Source organism: Chrysoperla carnea, chromosome 3, assembly GCF_905475395.1.
Source record: "Chrysoperla carnea chromosome 3, inChrCarn1.1, whole genome shotgun sequence".
Taxonomy (NCBI): Eukaryota; Metazoa; Arthropoda; class Insecta; order Neuroptera; family Chrysopidae; genus Chrysoperla; species Chrysoperla carnea.
In genome coordinates, this window is record NC_058339.1 from 53,641,885 (window position 1) to 53,656,061 (window position 14,177).

The following is a 14,177-nucleotide window of genomic DNA, read 5'->3' on the forward strand; positions in this document are numbered from 1 at the left end:
GTTTTCATAAAAATTCTATAAATATTCAATTTATCTTGAAAATAATATTGGAAATTGATTATTTTGTTTTTTAAATCATTTTCCAATTTTATTTCCAGCAATAAAATACATTTTTGCTAACTTCGAATTAATAAAATTTATACTAAAATACTCAAAATAAAACAATTTTCATTTCGAATATTGTGATACAAATTTTGTAATTTCAATGAGTATTATTTGTTGGGCGTTGATTTTCTAAAATTGTATTATATTTGGATATCTTCAAAAATTATTTGATCGATATATCTTTGTTCAATGCTTTTAATCCAATTTGCTTTTCATCATACTTTGTTCGTTCTCTTCAGTCTTAATTTTTTCCATAAGTTCATTATTTTCATCAGAATTATCAACAATAATAAAATCACCGATTTCCTCGTCAATAGGTGCAAAACGTTGATATAATGCCACTAACAGTAAAGTAATCGATAGGAAATATGATAAACGATATACGGTTAACGTAGAATAGATAACAGTAAATACAGCTATCATGTATAAAATATTTCCAAAAAAGTTCTTGTATTTTCTAAAATTATAAAGAAAAAAAAAATTATTTGGGCGTCATTTGAGCATCTGAGCTGAAGTAGGATAAAGAATAACTAGAAGGGTTAGTGAAATTAGTCCGTAACCATTGGGATTTTAAGAAAAGCATCCAGGATAATAAAAAATAAATCACAATTTTATACGTAGGATTTCACGATCGTATTTTATGAATAAATCCAAAATAATACTAATAATGCGCTAAGGACCCGTTTCAATTTAATCTGCAAGTTTGCCTGCCTTTGTAAAGTAACTATTTACATATTTATAATAAATTTCAACCATAATTTTCAGAAAATGGACATTTTAAAACAATTGTACTTACAAATTAGTTTTCGGAATATCAATATCCCAGAGATAAAATGCACTGATAAATACAATAATTGTTGGAATATATGATGGATCATCAACCAGCACTTTACTGTGTCTACAACAAAATGAAACATAAATATGGACACTCAACAATAAGTAAATCAATAAAAATTACTTGAAATTCCTCGCCCAAGTAAGTACAGATGGTATACTTATTGCTGATATCTCACAAAAAATCATAAATACTATCAAATGAAAGTATAAGCCATGTAACGGAGTAAATATACTCTCATTTCTATCACAATCTTTATTTACTCTCTCAAGTTCTTGACTTTGTTCTTGAATATTTTTAATGGATTCTTCTTCATCAACTTCTATTGAATTATCTTGTTTACAAATAGCTGCAGTATTTTCAACTTCTTCTTGAATTAAAGAATTGTCGCTAGTAATAATTACATTATTTACACTCTCAGTTTCATTATCGTCGTCTTTTAATTCCAAAATTTCTATGTCCGTTTTGCTGTCATCTTTTAAAATATTCGTTTGGTCTGTAATTTCAGTACCAATTCCATAACCGTTAGCAGGTTTCGAAACAAGTGTAAAATCTTCCACTTGTGATAAAGCTGCAATATTTTTATTTTCATAATTTTCTATTTTTTTGCATGTTTTAGAATTATTGATTGCTTTCATTTCTGTCGAATTTTTACTAGGGTCGGTTTTATTTGCATCATTTACCGACTGATTTTTAGAAAATAATTTGTTTTTAAATTTTTTAATCATCGATATCACAGATGTTTTTATTAAACTTTCTAAATACTCTTCATACATTTTAACTAACTAAAAAATAAATTTTGGTATTGTTAATTCGTTTAAACTCGGTTTAACAATTACTAAAAAGTATTGCCTACTGTTAAAAATAACCAAACACTACTTATTATAATTCAACGTTTCTTTGGCCATTAACGTGCTTATAGTTCGAGAATCACTTCCTCGATTAATCGAATTATTTTAATAAGGGATGCCTGGCTGGCCACGTTTTATTAGTATACACAATCGCCTTTCGCTAGCTCGAATCTCAGGGAAGAAGATAAAAAATTGGAGTTATCAAATTTGACCAAATATTAATAAACTTCGAATTATAACGCTTCAAAAAATAAAATAAAGAAACTGTTTAAGAATTTCTCGGTATGTTAACTTTAATGAGCGAGAAAGAATAGATCTTCAAGTAAGGATATGACTGTAATTATACAAGCAAAACATCGACTTATAGAGGTAATACAATCAAAACTTTGACTTAAACAGGCTCTCAAAATTAGTCTGCTCAATGTTTTATTTTGAATATTCGATTCAGAAAGACAGATTCGAAGGCTAAAATTATATTTTTTAAATCAAATAATCGTGAAACGATTTTGATGAATCGTGAAACGATGATGATTTGCATCAAGTTCAAAAAATTATCTTTATGAATATAAAAAAGACGCTTTTTATAACAAAGTCGTGACTAATTTTTTCTGGGTAGATAGTACCCTTTGAAAAAAAAAAATACCAAAATAATTTAATTAACACCAATTCCAATTTAAAACCAGTTTCTAAATAAATAAAACATGAAAATTATAAAAACCAAGTACATTAGACGGTAAAATGTCTTCCGAGTGATGTCCACCTATGTACAGGGGTGGTGGAAGAAAATACTTATTTATGAAAATGGTACAAAAAAAAAGAAACAATAAATTAGAAAACTTTTAAAACACACCTTAAACCGACATAAAACACATAATGAAAACATTGAACACAGATAACTATACAAATTCAAAAATAAAAAATAAAAATTACCTTCAAAAAATAAAATATTGTAGCTAAAATAAGTGCTAAGCACCCAGCAGTTGTACTAGCTAAACAAATTAAAGCACATATAATTCCAAAAGTAAAATTTTGCATACAATCTAACATCCATTCGGATAATCGAACAAACCCAAACATTCGTTTACATAATACTTTTAATGTCAATTTTTGTACAGTCGAACCGCCAAGCATAATTCCAATCCATAAACCGAATGATAACATAAAGACACAACCAATACCACCCAAATATAATACGATTGGTAACAAAGTAAAATTCATATTTTCTTTTGTCAATATCGTTACATCAGTTTGTATAAAATGTGCAAACAGATTTGAATTTAATAATTCTGTGATTAATTGTACAGTTATTAAAAAGTAAAATGGTTTTGTTGCTTGAATTATTGTTGTATTAATTATTGATGTGCAATTGTCTTGAAGCAATTGATAACGTAAAATTAATATTAGCACAGCACCGATATTTGCTATTAACATTATTGAATAGTGACGTGTTATTTGACCTAACGATTCAATTATGTTACTTTTTATCCTGAAAATAACAATTATTTGTTATCATCCCGTTGTTTTTTGTAGTCGATCTGATTTAGTGGTTAAATTATTTTGCATCATAGTTTATACACAAGTTAGGTACCTATTCGTTGAATACATAAAGTGTCGCCATCGATGGCGGGCGAAAAATATATTTTGCTATTCCATTATGATATGCATATTTTTTAAGTGATTAAATAAAATAAAACAATTGGAAGTTAACATTTACATAAAATATAAAAATGCATGTATTCGCTTTGTGGAATGCCAAATATAAAAACCCCAAGCGTAAGCATCGTTTCGTTAACTACTAGTCTAACAAACGGTGAACTTGATGTACACCCAACGAATACTGGAAAAGGATCCTTGTATGATTATATTAACTGTTGAATTCGCCCCAATGATATTCCGAGAAACAAATTTAAAAAGAAATCGAAAATCTTATCTACATTAAAGCTTGTTTAACATAGATGTGTTTCAGATACTCTTTATAATTGTTATATATAAATGGGGATCGAATTGATCATAAAAATAGAATTTAAATCATTGACAGGCGTGATACCGAATCTTCCGATTAACTCATATTCTAGGCTCGTCCCATATCTGCTCTATGGGATTTAAGTCTACGAGTTAATCACATTACAGCGAGTTACACAATTTTTTTCTAATTTCGGAATAATTTTTCAACTGCAATGTGCAGAAATTGAGATTAAAAAGGCTTGCTGAAGATAATATAAGTCCCCATAAATCAACATTAGTACTAAAAACCTCTTTAGGTTGATATGAATTTCGAGGTAATCAATTCGTAGTCTCTATTTGAATCACATAGAGCTTAAATGCTTATCAGACTCAAGTTTGTTTGGAAATAGAACTATATCTTAAAGATTAAGGCATCCACTCCTGGTCTTAAAATGTCATTTTTTTTCTTTACAAAACAAGACATTTAAAAAATGGAATAGGCGGGCAGGATGGGATATTTTACCGTATTTTGTGTACGAATTACGAAAAGTGTAGATTATTAACATTTGACAATTAAAAAAAGAAAACAACAAACTCACCGTATTTCGGAAATACAAGACGAATCCAAATTTATTTCCAAATATGCATATTCATACTTAAATTCTGGTGGTTTAGATGAAAAAACACTGAGTGGAATAGGTTTCTTATTTTGAACACTAAACGTAAAAACAGATAATCTAGTTCCCAATTTGCTAAAAAAATTATTAATAGATCCAGTTCTGGAAAGAATTTGATAAAATGTGGTACATCAGCTTATCTAAGTTGGTATCATGAACCTAAGAATCAGTCAACAGATCTTATTTTTCGAATTTTTTTAACTACTTCCAGAACCGGCTCTATAATAAATAAAAACTTACTTAAAAAATCCTGAAGTGCTTTGTTTAGACCATGGAGCTTTAAATGTAGCTACAATTTGATAATTACTTGTATTACATTCAGATTTCACTACTAACGATGCCGCATTGTAAACGTGATCAAAGTTATGTAAATTTATTTTATATTTGATACCCCCTTGAGGTACACTTTTGAAAATAAGGTTATTATAAATTGAATACCATCCAGGAACAAAAACATCCAAATTTCTTGATACTGGATCAAAAATATCAACGTCTATTTTTACCTAAAAAATAGAACATAACACATTCATTTCAATAAAAAACATAAATCACATTCATTTTGAGCGAGAAGATGAGCGGAAAATTTTTCTCTTCTCTGCTTTTAGTAAACTTTAAAGATTAAAATTTATAGAAAACAAATTTAATTTTTCAAATATACATACATCTTTCGAATCAGCTGGAATTTTTACAATTAAATGTGTAACCTCGGGGAATTTATTAAAAATGTGCTTGAAGTCAACATTTATTTCTCGACGTTTTTCAAGAACTGATGGTACAATTTCCGAATGTTGAGATAAATGATACATTTTTTCACTGAAAATAATTATTAAAATTATTTTATTCCAAAATTATAATTAATCCATTTCAACTTACCAAATCTGTTTTGAAAATGTTACTGAAATAGCACTACAATAAAAAATCCAATTAGTTTCAGCTAAATTTCGTGCTTGAATAATAATGTTCTTATTTAAATAATCTCGTGATACTGGTATCATAATCCATCGTACATGTCTTAATGATACATTGGTTGAGTCAAACGATGTTTGTTCGCCATTTATTTCAATCCAATCTCCTATTTTCGAACTTGGCATTACATTAGCATACACCCCCTTGTATTTCAAATTAATACCGCTATTCTAAAATAATCATATAAAATGTTTACAAGATAATAACTAGCATATTTACTTGTCTAAACACTCTGGCATACTTAAATCTATTTAATTTACGAAACAAGTTTTCAACAAATGTGAATATTAAGTAAGAATTCAAAAAAATACACCTATAGTAGAGGGGCTCAAGAGGGGATTTGGGGAGTAATTTGAGCGCGTCAGATTAACATATGAGAGGTAGACCATCAGATTGGTAAAAAAAAAATCGATAGTGAATTAACTCGAGCACGTCAGATTAAGATATGGTGGGTCAGTTACATGGTAAAAAGTATACATTTCAATAATCTGACGATTTAACAGTGGCACAAGAAAATGGGAAGCTTACATAGTTGCAAAGAAAAAGTTACCTACATATAGTAACTCGACAGATGACAGAGTACAGATGTTAGTTTTACTCACATGAACTAAATAATGATGAAATACTTCTTTTCTAATGCTGTCATCAGCAATTAATTGTCGAGTGTCTGGATCAATTAGATCAAATAGAGATCTGAGAATAGCCATTATAACTTGCTTACACCATACAATTACTACATGTGCAGTATCTACCCAGGCTTTTGGAATACCTGTGGTCTGAAATCAAAAACTTTCAATTATTACTACAACATTAAAAAAATATTTTTAAGAACTTACAATTGCATGAATAGACGAGGACTCGAATTGAGTTAAATGGGTATTAATTAATCGATCGTTAAAGCCAGAACCAACTGTAATAACGGTTTTATTCAATAAATAATCGGCGCGTGGTTCCCATACTTTTTTAATATCTTTATAAAACTTTTCAGTGCTTGGATCTAAATTGATGGGTGGACGTAAATGTGGCGCTGACATTGTTATTATTAAATCAACATTTTGAGCATCTTTCATGTTTGTCATCACTTTTAAAGAAACTATTCCACCCTAAAATATCCAAATGTTAATTTAACACTTAATTTTTATTATCAATAGATATTTTAGAACTCGAAACTGTTGATTGCAACTGAAATTAATCATTATTTATAATTGACTAATTTATCTATTTGATCAAATATTTCAGTAAAATTAATATTTACTGGAAAAATCGAAAAAAACTTAATATTATCCTCTTTAATGAGGTATGATTCGGTGATTACATGAGCTATTGCTATGAATTTTATGATTTTCTTAAAGAAGGCTGGAACTAATGATTTAAGAATTGTATGTCAAAGGACTCTGCATGATCAGATAGGAAAATGGCTTTCTGAGAAACTTTCTCAAACTGCTCTAAAATGTTCTCTAGATCGTTCTGATCAATAGCTCTCACGGTCACAAAATTTTTAACGAGTAGTTTTCGAGCCACGGGCGATCAAAGCTACGCATATATTATAGTTATAGTATATGACTACCGTATGCGGTATGTGTATGTACGTGTTTCTGTATAGTTGTATTGTTGTATTGCCTTGTTAGTTGGTGTGTTGTACGTTGTATCATAATTAAGACGGCAGTCATATATTATAACTATAAAATATATGTAGATATGATTGTCCGTATCTCGAAAATTACTCGTTAAAAATTTGTTTGGCTGTGAGAGCTTTTGATCAGAACGATTCGAAGGGATCATTTTGATTTGGGGGGCGGTTTGAAAAAGTTTCTAGAAAGCAATTTTCCGATCAAATCGTGCGGGATCCTTTTACATGCAGTGAGGATTTCATTAAAAATATTACCATTTTGATCATTCAATATCTTTAAAAATCTTTCTCAACTCAAAAGTTTTTTCTGATGAATGTCTTATCTTATTTAAATAATCGCCAGGGGTTTTATAATATGTATTAATAATAATTTATAATATTGATTTTTTTTATTCGACATTAATTTCAGTGCTTCTAAATGACTTATTAAATGAATACCATAGAATGTCCAACTAATATCACGGTTTTGGGTTGTTCTTTTGGTGGTCTCGTTGAATATAATTGTAATATTCGGTAAATGGAATGATTTACAAATTCTGCTTGTGCATTTAGTACACCTCCATACAATCCAGATAATTCTTCATTCAAGTCAACGGTAAAGAAATTAAAATGGAATTTATAGCTGGCTATAGCTTTGCGCAACGCAATTGACGCCAAAGATCGTACTAAAATTTAAAAGGAGATTAAATAAAAATAATTTTATTTTTTAACAACTTTAAAAGAACAAACCTTGTTGATATGATCCTCCATTTCCAGGTATAAACAATACCGGTACTCCTTTAAATTTTAATTCGTGATATTTATATTTGTATTTACCTTCACTGTAAGCGTATAGACCGTATTGCGGAAACTTTTCATTTTCTTTAAGGTAAATTCTCTGCAATAATAATTCAATTGTAATTAAACTTATGTTAGTTTAAAAGTTTTTTAACTTACAGTATAATCTGGCCATTCATACATATACGTCATTAAACATTGTCGACCGTTTTCATTATTTATTAATATATCAAAAAGGCCAATTACAAACAAAAAACAGCTAATTACGGATATACTAATAAACAATAAATTAATAAACACCGATGAAATTTTCATTTTGACAGATTTTGCATTATTTTTTATTTTTATTTCATTTTTAATATTTTGACAATAAACATTTAAATTTTGTTATGTAATAAGTTCGAATAGTATTTTGGCTGTTAAAAATAATGTAAGAAATTGTAGTCAAATTCTGTTAAAAACATCATTTTACGTCATGTCTTAATAATTTTTTAGAGCCGTTTAGATCTTAATGACATCTGGTGACTGGTGAGTGAAAATGGTAATAAAACCATGAATATTAAGCCACTGAATCGTGTTTCTAAATTTTACTACTGACCTATTTATCTTTTAAATTATGATCGAAAAGAAGAACTATTAATTCTGATGTCACAAAATAATTCAAATAAAAATATCAATAATTAACAAATCTATAGTGGATATATTTGTGTGACATTGAATTGACCATAAATAAATTTATTATTATTATTATTATTATAATTTTTGTATTTTTTGGGTAAATAAGAAAATCATAACAAAATTGAGTTAGTTCCAAAATTTGATAAAACTTATAAAGTAACAAGTGAAAACAAACAATTGACTGAGTTAATCGTTGAAATACCATACATAAATAGTGTTGATTACTCTATCACATTGCACAAATATATACAATTTATATAATACATAATATACAATTTACGCCTAATTTGAGCCCTCACTGGTAAACAGGGATGTTTACGAAAAAATGTTTCAAACAAAAGTTGTTTATTTTTTGATAAGGAACATTTTTTACGTTAAAACTTTTGTTCTATCTCTAACGGTTTACAAGATGGATTCTACGGACCCATAGGTCAAGACCCAATTGACCAATGTTGCTCATTTACAAACTCGATCTCACTTTTTACGTCCTGAGTATGCTGTAAAAATTTCAGCTTGATATCATTTTTCGTTTTTTAGCTATCGTGCCCACGGACGGACAACCGGAAATGGACTAATTAGGTGATTTTATGAACACCTATACCAAAATTTTCTTCGTAGCATCAATATTTTTAAGCGTTTCAAACTTGGGACTAAACTTAGTATACCTTGCATATTACATATATGCATGGTATAATAAGCATATACAGTAACTTTGTCCCAGGAAATACAAAAATCAAAATCATTTTAGCGATTGGGACAGAAATTTATCAAAAAGTCAAATGACTTGGACTTTTATGTTCTAATTACCCCAAATTTTTCATATATACACGCAAATCTGTTTGATTTACAAGTTTTTGAGGTATCGACCGGAAAAATTATTCCATACGACTTAAGCCTATTTCTCAAAAAAATGCTATATCTTACTATGGTAACGTCATACTACCTTACTAACCAAAAGTCAAAACTTACTTCTACAGGAGAAACGAATTTTTATTGTAGAGTAGCCTGCTGTAAATATAATGACGGATAAATGTTGAAAAACGTGTATCTATATAATATTCTGTGCAATAACAACCATAGATAGTTTCTTATATTATAACATCCAAAAATACTGAATAATACCCCTACTTTTATTTGAAGCGAATGAACTACAACCAAAACGGATATTTATACAATTGGGCGCCAAAATTACGTGATATCACACCGAAGCATTTATTTGCTTAATGTTATTTTATTCATATTTTCAAAAAATTTCTGTTTTTAATTAAGAAAAAGTTTATATTAATTTAGTTTTAAAAATGGTACCGAAACCGTTAAAAGTAACAAAGATGTTTGTTTACAAAAGAGGTAAATTAAGTTTTTCTTTTAAGACATTCTAAAAGTATTAATGCTTTGTTATAATGAACAGATGGGCGGAAAGAAGAAATTCATTTCGATAAGATTACCTCCCGTTTGCAAAAGTTATGCTATGGATTAAATATGGATTATGTTGATCCCGTTGCCATAACTTTAAAAGTTATTAATGGAATTTATTGTGGTGTAACTACAGTGGAATTGGATACTTTAGCTGCTGAAACGGCGGCTACGATGACTACTCTCCATCATGATTATGCCGTACTTGCAGCCCGTATTGCTATTTCAAATTTGCATAAGGAAACAAAGAAAGTGTTTAGTGGTAAGATGATTGTAGTTAATTCCCGAAGGAGGGGAAAAATTATATGTTTTTGATCATTTCTCCTAGTATGATAGTACAACAGATAAATTTTTTAATTTTATAAGAAAATTCACAAAATAACCTAACTAGTCTTAATTTACACGATTCCTAAACTGGCTGTGTGACATTATGAGACATTTTTCTCGAAACAAATATAATTTTATGAATGACATTAAAATATCCGTACCAGAAACAGGGGGGCATTATTTACAATTATTCTATAAATGTTGAATTCCCCGAAAATTCATTAGTTGAGTCTTTAAATCAATTTAAACAATTCTGGGGGCTTCTTAGCATATATATTCGATGAGTGAAAAATTATACAGCAATGTTTTTATATTCCAGACGTTGTAACTGATTTATACACCATGAAAAATGATTACAATGGGAAACCATGCCCAATGATTTCTGATTATCATTACGAAATCATTCAGAAAAATGCCGATCGTCTTAATTCATCCATTATTTACGATCGTGATTTTTCTTACAATTATTTTGGTTTCAAAACGTTAGAGCGCTCATATTTATTAAAAGTAAAGGGTAAAATCGTAGAACGTCCCCAACATATGTTAATGCGCGTTGCAATTGGTATACATGGCGAAGATATAGATTCAGCAATCGAAACGTATAATTTACTTTCGGAGAGATATTTCACACATGCATCACCAACATTATTTGCAGCTGCGACACCTAGACCACAATTATCATCTTGTTTCCTATTAACAATGTTGGAAGATAGTATTGAAGGAATTTACGATACACTGAGACAATGTGCATTAATTTCGAAATCTGCAGGAGGTATTGGTCTTAATGTACATAACATTCGTGCTAAAGGCACTTACATTGCCGGTACAAATGGAATTTCAAATGGTTTAGTTCCTATGCTTCGCGTGTTCAATAATACAGCACGTTATGTAGATCAAGGAGGAAATAAACGTCCTGGAGCATTTGCTATTTACCTTGAACCATGGCATGCGGATATTTTCGAATTTTTAGATCTTAGAAAAAATACAGGAAGTGAAGATGTACGCGCACGCGATTTATTCTATGGGTTATGGATTCCTGATTTATTTATGAAACGTGTTGAAGCACAAGAAGAATGGTCTCTAATGTGTCCTCATGATTGTCCTGGACTATCAGATTGTTGGGGAGAGGAATTTGAAAAATTATACACACAATACGAAGCTGAGGGTCGTTATAAAAAACGCGTTCCTGCTCAACAAGTATGGTATGCTATTATCGAGGCTCAAGTTGAAACTGGCACCCCTTATATGTTGTACAAAGATGCTTGCAACAAAAAAAGTAATCAGCAAAATCTTGGAACTATTAAATGCAGTAATTTATGTACCGAAATCGTTGAATACACTTCAAAAGATGAAATCGCTGTTTGTAATTTAGCATCAATCGCATTAAATATGTTTGTTACCCCAGAGAAAACTTACGATTTTAAGAAATTGAAATATGTCAGTAAAATTGTTACAAAAAATTTGAACAAAATAATCGATGTTAATTTTTACCCAGTCCCAGAAACAAGAAATTCAAATATGAGACACAGACCAATTGGTATTGGAGTCCAAGGTTTAGCAGATGCATTTATTTTAATGCGTTATCCATATGACAGTCCTGAAGCCGCAAAATTGAATCAACAAATATTCGAGACAATTTATTATGGGGCTTTAGAAGCTAGTTGTGAATTAGCTGAAAAGGAGGGGCGTTATTCAACATATGAAGGAAGTCCCGTAAGCAAAGGTATTTTACAATATGATATGTGGGGCAAAAAACCATCAGATCTCTGGGATTGGAATGAATTGAAAGCCAAAATTGCAAAACATGGAGTTAGAAATTCATTGTTAATGGCTCCCATGCCTACAGCTTCCACTGCTCAGATTTTAGGAAACAACGAATCATTCGAAGCATTCACATCAAATATTTACAATCGTCGTGTATTATCCGGCGAATTTCAAGTTGTTAATCATCATTTAATCCGAGATTTAACTGAATGTGGTCTATGGGATGACGATATGAAAAATTTAATCATAGCTCACCAAGGCTCAGTACAAAATATTGACAGTATTCCACAAGAAATAAAAAATATTTATAAAACTGTATGGGAAATCTCGAATAAAGTTATGTTAAATATGGCAGCAGATCGTGGAGCATTTATTGATCAAAGTCAATCGTTAAATATTCATGTCAGTAAACCAAATTATGGTTTACTTAGTACCATACACTTTTATGGATGGAAATTAGGATTAAAAACTGGAATGTATTATTTACGAACGAAACCAGCTGCGAGTGCAATTCAATTTACAGTCGATAAGAATAAGGTAAATAAAGCCACAAATGCCGTTAATGGTGAGGCAAAAACTGCTCAAACGAATGGAACAAGTAGTAAATCGACTGATGATAACATGGCGACATTGGTATGCTCATTAGAAAATAAAGATGAATGTTTAATGTGTGGTTCATGAATAGCCCACTAACTTTTGTTCTTTCCATGAATTTATTTGTTTTGTTTTATTTTTTAGTTAACAGGATTTTAATTTAATATGGTGGGAAAATTTCTATTAAAATTACCATAACCAATTAAATTACTAAATTGTTCAGAAATTGCTGCTAGGAATAAATCGGTTTTTTAGTTAATTTTATCATACTTTAGTAGCTTTTATACACGCTTGTGACTAAACAAATAACTACGTTAACATTTAAAAATATAAATCTAGAATTTTTAAGTACTTTTTTGGTTACTATATAATTATTTAAAATGGAAATTTTGAAACCATAGTTTTAATTTTAATTTTTAGTAAATACCATAATTTTTCAAGATTTTAAACATAGATTTATTTCAAATATTTTTTAAATTTGAAATAGGTTTACCCTAATTCATGGAAATATAATACGTACCAATTTGCGCCTTTTAACAATAAGTTTTGATATTTTTGTAAGAATATATTCTATGTCGTTTTTACAATATATTTTATGATAGCTTTAATATTATGTACCTAGTTCTAATGATATATTCACAACTATCTATTTTGAATTGGCATATCTAATACCAAAAATAATGTCTCGATCATTCGTATGAGATCAATTTTGTTGTAATTATTTATAATTTAATAAAATAATTTTTACATTATTAAAATTAATTTTACTCGTTTTCAATTTCTAAAATTTAAAACATCAGTTTTTGGTCAGTATGGACGCCCTGGTGGAAAAAATATTTGAAAAAAGAATAAGTCTTAATAAGTCTTAGGAAACTCTGAAAAAGTCTTAGAAACTTTAAAAAAGTATTAAGAATTCTGAATAACTCTGAATTAGACTAGTCCGAAAACGTTGAGAAATTCAAAGTTCCTAAGACTTTTTCAGAATTTCTTATTCTTTCTTCAAATATTTTTTCCACCAGGGCACCTATAACAAAATTTTGTTCGGTAACATCAATATTTTTAAGCATTACAAACTTATGACTAAACTTAGTATACCTTGATATATTTCATATATACATGGTATAAAAATAAGGAAAATTTTAAGCGTAAGCTGACCTCAATGCGATAAGCAAAACCGAAGATATTGGCCTTTTTTTTGTTATCATCGTATTTAGCGCATTTTTTAAATATAACAAGTGAAAACAAACAATTGACTGAGTTAATTATTAGAAATACCATGCATAGACAGAATTGATTACTCTATCACATTACATATACATACATGTCACACATACGTAACATGTATGTATGGGTAATCACACATACGTAATACAAAGTCTCACGGGTAAACAGTGATATTTACGAAAAAATGTTTCAAATAAAAGTTGGTTATTTTTTGATAAGGAAGATTTTTTACATTTAAACTTTTGTTCTGCCTCTAACGGTTTACAAGATGGGTCCTACGGACCCATAGGTCAAGACCCAATTGACCTATGTTGCTCATTTAACGAACTTTACCTCAGTTATTACGTCCTGAGTACGCTGTAAAAATTTCAGCTTGATATCTTTTTTCATTT

The 14,177-nt window shown here is 29.3% G+C and overlaps 2 protein-coding genes across 3 annotated transcripts; one reads left to right on the forward strand and one right to left on the reverse strand.

The window, feature by feature from the left end:
- Positions 1-204: 204 nt before the first annotated feature.
- Positions 205-8,039, reverse strand: LOC123296111 (GPI inositol-deacylase). The gene is made up of 13 exons (XM_044877573.1): positions 7,945-8,039; positions 7,738-7,885; positions 7,447-7,673; positions 6,215-6,481; positions 5,981-6,154; positions 5,286-5,548; positions 5,075-5,225; positions 4,653-4,915; positions 4,335-4,451; positions 2,778-3,277; positions 1,064-1,697; positions 902-1,003; positions 205-562 (listed from the first exon to the last, which is right to left on the reverse strand). The coding sequence occupies exons 1-13, from the start codon at positions 7,975-7,977 to the stop codon at positions 301-303; spliced, it is 3,141 nt and encodes a 1,046-aa protein (XP_044733508.1). The 5' UTR covers positions 7,978-8,039; the 3' UTR covers positions 205-300.
- Positions 8,040-9,634: 1,595 nt separating this feature from the next.
- On the forward strand, positions 9,635-12,888 carry LOC123295515 (ribonucleoside-diphosphate reductase large subunit). Of its 2 annotated transcripts, XM_044876895.1 has the most exons (4): positions 9,635-9,810; positions 9,872-10,138; positions 10,523-12,504; positions 12,538-12,888. In XM_044876895.1, exons 1-4 carry the CDS (start codon positions 9,762-9,764, stop codon positions 12,646-12,648), a joined length of 2,409 nt encoding a protein of 802 aa, XP_044732830.1. In that variant the 5' UTR covers positions 9,635-9,761; the 3' UTR covers positions 12,649-12,888. The 2 variants fall into 2 exon arrangements, with proteins under 2 accessions (XP_044732830.1, XP_044732829.1); XM_044876894.1 differs by having other exon boundaries at positions 9,636-9,810; positions 10,523-12,887.
- Positions 12,889-14,177: the final 1,289 nt, after the last annotated feature.